The sequence below is a fragment of the Polypterus senegalus genome, chromosome 5 (assembly GCF_016835505.1).
Source record: "Polypterus senegalus isolate Bchr_013 chromosome 5, ASM1683550v1, whole genome shotgun sequence".
NCBI classification, from domain to species: Eukaryota; Metazoa; Chordata; class Cladistia; order Polypteriformes; family Polypteridae; genus Polypterus; species Polypterus senegalus.
This window is the reverse complement of record NC_053158.1, coordinates 120,114,675-120,125,109: the sequence shown is the minus strand read 5'-3', so window position 1 is coordinate 120,125,109 and position 10,435 is coordinate 120,114,675. Positions and strand designations below refer to the sequence as shown.

The 10,435-nt window shown below is 37.9% G+C and overlaps 1 protein-coding gene across 2 annotated transcripts in view; it reads right to left on the bottom strand.

Annotated features, from left to right (window-relative positions):
* Window positions 1-303: 303 nt before the first annotated feature.
* hus1 (HUS1 checkpoint clamp component) overlaps window positions 304-10,435 on the bottom strand; it is a 110,317-nt gene continuing 100,185 nt past the window's right edge. Inside the window, exon 8 of one of the 2 annotated variants that reach the window (XM_039753277.1) lies at window positions 304-458. In XM_039753277.1, the coding sequence (XP_039609211.1) occupies window positions 376-458 (83 nt within the window). In that variant the 3' untranslated portion in view covers window positions 304-375. The remainder of the gene's footprint in view (window positions 459-10,435) is intronic. The other variant, XM_039753278.1, reaches the window with a different exon arrangement.

Sequence of the window (10,435 nt, the reverse complement as noted above, 5' to 3'; positions counted from 1 at the left end):
AATACCCGAATTAACACCAAAATAGCAAATTCATTAAGACTACTACACCCATTTATCACTTTCTTAACAAATGTGTTTATTATAAATCCATGTTTAAATCGGCAAATTTGTGATTAGTGTTTAGGCTTAGGCTACTGCTTAGGCAGTAGACTTACTGCTGTTTGCATTACATATTCTCAAGCTGGTTCTTTTGCATTTGCAAGTATGTGTTCCTTTCACCTATATACACGTTTTACATGCTTGTGGTGGTTAATCACATTCAAGACATCTTGAAGCATTATTTTAAACATGACTATAACTATATTAAAATATAATACATTTAATAAGATTCCATATTGCACTGTTTTTGGAAAGTACTTTAGTGTTCAATAAAAATTAAAGAATGGCTGGAATAAAGTATTGCAGAGATACATCTTCATGAAGCAAAATAATATGAATCATCCTTTTGCTGGCAATATCTGGAAGAAAAAACAAAAAAGTCAATATATTTTTGCTCTAATAGAAAACAAAGTACATTCTGAAATGGAAAAAATGATGATAAAGCAGAACATTCTCTACTATTCAAAAATATATAAGGTAGGTAAAATAAATTATATTTTAGTGTGTGTATCTAATTCTGCAGATTTTGACAAACTGGTAAAATATACTGAAAAGTAAAATTTATTCTAATAGAACCATATCTGGTATAAACTGTTTGGAAATGGCAGTTTATGCAATACAAAATGCATAGTATACACCTAAGAAAAGTACATACACTGAATATATACAAAAGTTGCACTATATTATATATGTATAAAGAGTTACATGCATTGAATATACACTCTGCCTGTTAACCAGTGTGAGAATTACCTTGTGGTAATTGGTGGTGCTTGGGGGATATTGGGTGTTTGGGCCTGTTGGCTAAACACTATAATCTTACTCTGGCACTAGTATATAATATATAATAAATTAGATATGAAGAATGTTAAGTCAGAAAATGCCTGTGTTAAGCAGGCAAATCACATCACACATAGATACGGTCTGAAAACAAAAACTATGCCAGTAAAACACAGAGAAGCCACTTTTCATGGCATATACAGTATGCACTTACTCTCTGTTGAAGAGTACTATAGATTTGCTCTGACAGTTCCCACCTAAATGCCAGCTGCCTTCAAAGTGCACGTCAATCTCTCATTGGCCCTGAGCACTTGGTGACTGCTGGGAACTGAAGTGCTCTCAGTGGCACTGCTACAGGTTCATCTCAATAAAGAACCTACCAAGACAGATGATTTCATTTTCCCCATATTAACAGGATGAAGAAAATGCCTACAAAGCTGAGATGACATGGGAACAACACAATGTGGATTACACTATTCCCAACCTTAACAATGTAGGTATCATTATCTCAGTTGCAGCCTTCGTCATCATTGACTCAAGCATTATAATGTATAGTTAAGCACTAACTCCTGTGTGGTATTCTAATTTATTTGTTTCCTAAGAAAGTGTCCACCTTCTTTCTCAAACCTTCCTGATTTAAAGGTGCTGTCCTTTCATGCAGGTTATTATACTGCCATTAATTCGAAAATTTAGGCCAAGCCAGCCTGCTGCCACACTCTTATATCTTACCCAATGCAGCCTGTGAAGTGCCCAGCTTCCAATCCGGCTTGTAAATAGCCTTCTATACTCAACGACAATATTTTCTTGCAAACTCAGTAATTGTCACTTAGTGATTTACAATACCATATCATGTTTTAAATTTTTTTTTCCCCCAGGATCTCCACAAATTTGTTTTTCAAGCTTTCAAAGGGCCAACTGGGTTTATTTTAGGGGTACCCAGACCTTCAACAACCTCCTAATGTCTCCCATATTTGACACCTGTGTAATAACATGTGTGAATTTTACAGAGCCTACTCAGAATGAAATGAATGACAAGTGGGTGCGTAGCAAAAAGTGCACTTATCCGTTTCAATGTACTTTGTACACATAACAATAAATCTGAACGGAACTGATTCCACTGCATTATCTATATACAGGGTGGCACAGGGAAAGGGACATTTTGGAACTAGGTTTTGGCGACTATGGGGCATCGGCAGTTGTTTGGGACCAATTCGACCTTGCAATTTATTATAATGGAGCAGCAAAGTGGTCTGCAATGAGTATTTGCTGTGAAAGAATAAGAATGGTAATACAGTAATCCCTCCCTATTGTTTCCTGCAGAGGCATTAGCTCTCTTGGAAATGTGTTCTTTTAAAATTGTGGCATATTAAATAATTAAACAATATCATAATATACCAGAAAAGGCGATATCCCTCCCATAGTGATTACGGTCGTACAAGAATCACATGAGACAAAATATCGTTTAGCTTACATTTACTGACGGTTAACGCGGTTACAGACGGAGAGGTGCATGGACAGACTTAATCCAGGTGGGAAATCTGGATCAACACAGTCAGCCATTTTCATGTCACTACGCTGGGAGGTTTTCCTTCGAGCTTTGTCGATTCCGCCTCTAAGGGTCTGGCTGTTGTCCAAGCCTTTATAATTTCTTGCTTCACTTGCTGGTCTTTTCTGTCTCCAAACAAGGGCTGAATTCCTCCTCCCAAAAATACAGAAATATCATAGTGCTTACATGCCGTTTCTCATTCTCCCAATAAGGAAAGAAGATTTGTGCTGATAGAGGACAGATATACCCTAACCTGTGTTTAAGCTGACTATACAAGCCTCCAGTTGTCTTAGGCTATCTAATCCAATGCTTGGCTAGCACTTCTAACTGCTGAGCCCCTGTGTGCCACAGTTAACATGCACATATGAATAAAACTCATAACAGTATTGTCCAGATATAGTGACATAAAGAAACATGTAGTATAACAGCTATATCACGCTTCGACTTTCGCGGCTTCACTCTATCGTGGATTTTATATGTAAGCATATCTAAATATATAACACGGATTTTTCGCTGCTTCGTGGGTTCTGCGGATTTCCTGTACATGCTTCATCAGTTGGTTTGCCCAGTTGATTTCATACAAGGGACGCTATTGGCAGATGGCTGAGAAGCTAACCAATCAGAGCACGTAGTTAAGTACCTGTGTGCTGAATGGCACAGCGACGGAGCGCTGAATTCGATTCCGCGGCGTTAACCAGGAAGTCTCGTCTCACTCATTCAGCATCAACGTGTTTCGCTGTGTAAAGACTTGACTTTTGTGCTCTTTTATGTTTATCTTTGTGCATAGTCAAACCCTTCATTATGGCTCCAAAACGATCTACGATCTGCTACTGCTTCAGGGGCCGTGCCCAAGCGCCAACAGAAGATGTTAATGATTGCTGAAAAGGTAAATGTTTTGGATATTTTGAAGGAAAGGAAAAGCTACACCGCTGTAGGACGCCAATACGGCATCAATGAGGCTACGATTCTTTTTATTTAAAAAGTAGAAAAGGAATATAAGATCTACAGCCGCAGTATCCTTTTAAACAGGGTGCAAAATGAGTTGTAAGTGGATGTAATAAGGCAGTAGTCTGGATGGAATCTGCTTTAGGGATTTGGATTGAAGTCTGCTGGAAGAAGAACAACGGTGGTGCTATACAGTTGCCTGAAGAGGCTCCTTTAGAAGAGCTGTAACGCTCTCCTTTGTTGTGCAGTAAAACCAAACTCCTCGTTATCGGACAAGTCATCGTGTCATTGTTGGTGAGTAACTATAATTAATTTTCTACTTACAGTACTTAGTACATGTATGTACGTTTAGTGTCACTGTACACACATTTACTGTATACAATTTTTCTTGCATTGTACATATTTATTGCTGGTGGCCTGTCTATGGTAATGGCTGTAACATATATGATATCGGAGACACTTGATATCTTTAAAATAATATTTAGGTTTTACTGTATATAAACAGTGTGTTTACATACATAATTTCAATGAATCTTACCTAATATCTAAGAGAATACAAAGGGTTTATGATGTACTAGCAGAATACCCGTGCTTCGCAGCGGAGAAGTAGTGTGTTGAAGAAGTTATGAAAAAGAAAAGGAAAAATTTTAAAAATAACGTAACTTGATTGTTAATGTATATGTTTTGTCATTGATATGAGTGTTATTGTCATATCTATCTATATATATATCTATATATTGTGAAAAGGCGCTATATAGCGCCCAACCCGGCACAGACTACGCAGAGGCACGTGTTCACGCTCAAGGGTTTTTTTATTTTTAATTCTTCAGCCGTGGGGCCCAACACAGTCAAAGCACAAAAACCCACACAAACCAAACTTTTCCTGCTCCACCACTCCTGCCAGGCAACCTCGCCCTCTTCCTCCCGATTCTGGCCCTGATTGCTGGGAGGCAGGCCCTTTTATACCCCACCCGGAAGTGTTCCAGGTGCGTGACCAGCTGGTCTTAATTTCACCTCCGGGTGGGGCTGATAAACCGTCCAGTGTGGTGGTTGGTTCTCTGCAGCACCCCCTAGTGGCCACCCCATCTGCCAACCGGGCTGCTGAGGTGGACTCCATGTCCCATGGAGCCACAGGGGAGATTGAGGAAGGATACACAGCCAGGGAGACTGCCCCCAAGCGCCCCGGGGAAGGTACTGCAATGTCCATGATGGCTCCCTCGGGATGTATGTAGCAGAGGCGTCCCGGCCGGGCATGGGACCCGGCTGTCCGTCACAATATATATATAGCAAAATACCCGCGCTTTGCAGCGGAGAAGTAAAAAGAAAAGGAAACATTTTAATAATAACGTAACATGATTGACAATGTAATTGTTTTGTCATTGTCATGAGTGTTGCTGGCATATATATATATACACATACATACACATATACACACATATATATATATATATATATACACATATATATATATATATATCTATATATACACATATATATATATATATATACATATACACACACATATATATATATATATATATATATATATATACATATACACACATATATATATATACATATACATATATATATATATATACATATACATATACACATATACATATACACATACATATATATATATATATATATATATATATATATATATATATATATATATATATATATATATATATATACATATACACATATATACAGTGGTGTGAAAAACTATTTGCCCCCTTCCTGATTTCTTATTCTTTTACATGTTTGTCACACAAAATGTTTCTGATCATCAAACACATTTTTTTTTTTTTATTTATTAATTTTATTACAATCAATACATAGCAATCAAGTTTTACAAAAAAAAATTATGCTAAGAACAGATCGATCCCCACCCTTGAGAGAGAGAGCAAGCCAAAGGTGTAAAATTTAAGGCTTTAAAAATACCTAAATCAACAAATTCTCTGTGCTTTATAAACTCATTTCAAAATATTACTGATTAGATCCTGCCATGTTTTGAAAAAGTCTGCACAGATCCTCTAACTGAGTATTTGATTTTTCCAATTTTAAATAATATAACACATCAGTTTCCCACTGACTTAAAGAGGAGAGTTTGGGTTCTTCCAGTTTATCAGAATAAGTCTGCGTGCCAACAGTGTAGTGAATGCAATCACAATTTGTTTGTCTTTCTCCACTTTAAGACCCTCTGGAAGAACCCCAAACACAGCTGTTAATGGGTTAGGAGGGATTGTGAGTCCAAGACTGTCTGAGAGGTAATTAAAATTTTTGTCCAGAATAATGTTAATTTGGTGCAGGCCCAGAACATGTGACCTAGTGAGGCTGGGGCTTGGTTGCAACGTTCGCAGGTTGGATCATGCCCTGGAAACATTTTGGAGAGTTTTAGTCGAGACAGATGTGCTCGATATATAATTTTGAGTTGTATAATTGTATGCTTTGCATATGGAGCTTGAGTGAATTCTCTGCATTGCTACTTTCCACTCCTTTTCTGATATATTAATTGAGAGGTCATTTTCCCAGTGTCCTCTTGGATCTTTGAAAGGAAGGGATTGTAAAAGGATTTTATATATTGTAGAGATGGAGTCTAACTCCTTGAAATTGAGCAATAATTTTTCCAGCGTGGATGAGGGTGCAAGATGAGGAAAATCTGGAAGGTTCTGTTTAACAAAGTTCCTGATTTGAAGATAGTGAAAGAAATTTGTAGCTGGAATGTTAAATTTGGAATGTAATTGTTCATAGGATGCAAAGGCGTTGTCTATATAAAGATCTCTAAGCAAGTTAATTCCAAATTTTTCCAGATATTAAAAACTGCATATGTTTGTGAGGGTTGAAAGAGGTGGTTCTTTTGCAGGGTGCCACAGAAAGAAGCTTCTCCGTCTTAAAATGCTTTCTACATTGGTTCCAGATTCTAAGTGAGTGGAGCACAATTGGGTTATTAGTGTATTGCCGATAGCGTGTGTTTATTGGAGCACAAAGCAAGGAATACAAAGAAGTACTGCAGGATTTTACTTCTATTGCGGTCCATGCCTGTGTATGTTCTTCTATTTGTGTCCAGGTTCTTATCGACTGTATATTTGCGCCCAGTAATAAAACTGGAAGTTAGGTAGAGCCATGCCACCTTCTGCCTTTTGTCTTTGTAGGGTCGCTCTTTTGATGCGTGGATGTTTAGAATTCCAAATAAATGAGGTTATTGTTGAATCTAATTGCTTAAAGAACGATTTATTAATGTATATTGGTATGTTTTGAAATAAAAAGGAGCTTAGGAAGAATATTCATCTTAACAGTGTTAATTCTTCCAGCTAGTGTGAGATGAAGGGTTGACCATCTATGCAAGTCTTGTTTAATTTTTTCCATGCAGGCATAAATTTTGTTGATAAAGAGCTTTATGTTTACTTGTGATGTTTACGAGGTATTTAAACTGTTCTGCAATGATAAAAGGAAGGGTGTCTAATCTAATATTATATGCTTGCGAATTCACGGAAAGAGTACACTTTTATTCAGATTAATTCTGAGACCAGAGAGCTTTTGAAATTCTGTGAGTGCTGCTAAGACTGCAGGCACAGAATTTTCTGGGTCCGATATATACAGTACCATGTCATCTGCATATAATGAGATTTTCTGTTCCAGTCCTTCTCTGCTAATCCCCTTTATCTGATCAGTATTTCGACAATGTATTGCCAGTGGTTCAATGGCAATTGCAAACAGCAGTGGTGACAAAGGGCATCCTTGTCTTGTGCCACGTTCTAGTTTAAAGTAGTCTGAGCAAATGTTATTGATGCAAACTGAAGCTTCTGGGTTAGTATACAGTAATTTAATCCATGCACAAATGTTGGGCCAAACCCAAACTTCTCCAAAATAGTAAAAGGTATTTCCATTCAATCATGTCGAATGCTTTTTCTGCATCCAATGATAATAATATTTCTGGGGTGTTTGATTTAGTTGGTGAGTATATTACATTAAACAGGCGTCGAAGATTTGAAGATAAGTGTCGGCCCCTAATAAATCCAGTTTGGTCTTGTGATATTACTGAGGGAGCACTTTCTCCATCCTTCTAGCTATGATTTTAGAGAGTATTTTAACGTCGTTATTCAGAAGTGAAATTGGTCTGTATGATGCACATTGTAATAAGTCCTTATTTTGTTTTGGAAAGACAGTGATTAGTGCTTGGCGAAAGGTTTGTGGAAGAGATTGGTTATCTCTGGCTTCTGTAAATGTTGCTAATAGGAGGGAGCTAGCTGAGCGGAGATTTTCTTGTAAAACTCTGCAGGGTAGCCGTCAGGGCCTGCTGCTTTTCCACCTTGGAGTGACTTTATAGCATCCAGTAATTCTGATAATGACAGAGGTTTATCGAGTTCCTCCACACTAAAAGCGTCAATTTGTGGTATCTGTAATTTATCCAGAAATGCATTAGATTGTATATTGTCTTCTTTAAACTCAGTAGTATATAGGGATTTATAGTAGTCTCTAAAAGTGTACATTATATTTTTGTGTTCGATGATTTTATCTCCATTAGTGTTAGTAATTACGAGATTGCGTTGCATACATCTTGCTTGTGAATTTGTTGCGCTAAAAGCTTATTAGCTTTCTCTCCATGTTCATAATAATGATGTCTGGATTTGTAAATTAGTTGTTCGGTTTCTTTAGTTGTCAAGAGGTTTAATTCTGAATGTAGAGCCTGCCTCCTCTTATGTAGAGTCTCGCTTGGTAGTCTGGCATGTTCTTCATCTATTTTAGTAATTTCGCTTTTTATCTCTGCTACTTTCTTCGGGATTTATTTCTGTGGGAAAGATATGAGATAATCTGTCCTCTTAAGAAGGCCTTAAGAGTTTCCCAGAGTATTCCTGCAGAGATCTCAGGGGATTTATTTGTCTCTAGAAAGAATTCAATTTGTTTGGATATAAATTCAGTACAATTCTCGTCAGCTAATAGAAGCGGATTGAGGCCATCTGGGGTGAGTGTATGGGGCTTAGTAATTTCAGCTCCAAGATCATCGGAGCATGGTCTGAAATAACAATAGCATCGTATTTACAAGATTTAATCTTAGGCAAGAAGTTATTATCTATAAAGAAGTAATCAATCCTTGAGTAGCAATGATGTACTGGTGAGTAGAAAGAATATGTTCTTGAATTTGGGTTTAAAACCTCCAGGGATCTGATAAGTTGTGATCAGTTATAAACTTTGTAATTATCTTTGCGGTGTTAGTTGCGTTCCCCTGTGGAGAAGTCTTATCTAAAAGTGGATTTAGAACACAATTAAAGTCCCCAGCCATTATAAGTTTATGAGTGTTCAGATTGGGAATGGATGCAAATAAATTTTGTATAAATTCCTTATCATCAACATTAGGTGCATAAACATTTATCAAAATCATTTTACAGTTAGATAAGTCTCCCATGACCATCACATATCTCCCTTCAGGATCCAATACTACATCTGATGCTACAAATGGTACTGTTCTATGTATAAGAATTCCCACACCTCTAGTTTTCTTTGTAAAACTAGAATGGAACATTGGCCAGTCCAGTCTTTTTGCAGCGGAACTGATCCTTACTTAGTAAGTGGGTTTCCTGTAAAAATACTATTTTAGCATTTAGACCTGTTAGGTGAGAAAGTACTTTCTTTCTCTTTAATTAGTGATTCAGGCCTTTAACATTCCAGCTTACGAAGTTAACTGTCCCATCATGGAGACACTGATTCTGAGTTTTTGATGTCATTTATAGTCTTAACTGGAAGTGAAATAGTTTAGGTTTTAATTTCCTATTCCCCCAAGAGTTGTTGCCATGCAGCTTATTATTACGTTGATAGTTATAATTATAAAGATTGAGATGATAGATTAGATATAGATCAAGCCTGCTCTCTTTCTCTTCCCCTTAACCCCCACCCTCCCTTTTTGCCTCCCCAGGTGAGGCTAAAACCCACTTCATGCAGTCCCAGTCCTCTGACATACCCAGAGACAGAGCACGTCCAAAGCACATCAAGCCCCCATGCAGTGGCGCTTTAAGGTTAAAAGATAGAGATATCTGTTACCAATATAGTCTTTAAAAGAGGAAAAGAAAAAAGAAAAAAGAATTTTGCACTTAATATATACATATATATATATACATATATACATTGTGGCAGTAGGGGGCAGTAGTGCACCCTCGAACCCTCAGGTACGACTCCTGACACCAGGTAACAGTCCAAGACCTTTTATTATTTTCTTACAGTGCACAAGCACCTTCCACACTCTTCTCAAATACACACACTCCAATAAACTCAGCCATACTCCTCCTCCTGCCCAGACACTTTGCTCCTCTCCCACCCAGCACAGCTCAGTGTCTGGACTGAGGCAGCGTCCTTTTATAGCCCCTGACCCGGAGGTGTTCCTGTCCCAGGAGTCCACAGTTCCCTACTCCTTCCGGGTCAGGGCAATCAGTCCATTACTTCAACCCGGAGCACGCCATACCTTCCTGTCACGCTGACCGTGGCGTACTCGGGTCATAAGGCACAACGGGGCCCATAAGTCCCCCCACGACTCCTGGGTGGCATGAGGTATCAGCAGGGGCTGTGAATAAACACCACAGAGTCCATAGGCCCTGCTGGACCTTCGAACCGCCGCGATCCGCTGTCTGGAGAGCTCCTCCTGTCAGCCGGTGGTGCTGGTCCCGGACCCCTCGGAAGCCGGCAGTCTTCCACAACATATATATACATATACATACACACATATATACACATACATACATACACATACAACATACATATAATCTTTCAGCAATTTTGGTGCATTAAGATGATATCCCCAGATAATAAACCCAGGTGATGGTGTTAAAGATGTGTCAAAAACAAGCATAACAAGTCTTAATGCAGTAATAGCAATAACAGTAAACCAAGGGTATGATATTGAACAGTCTCATTTTAGGGTACACAGAAATAATTAGAAAAGAAAAAAAAAGAGGAGGAAAGCGTAATTAAGCACAATAAAACATAAACATTTAGCGCCCTAGTAATACTAAAGTAATAATAAGTAATAAGTAATAATAATAATAAGTAAGTAATAATAAGAATATGTGA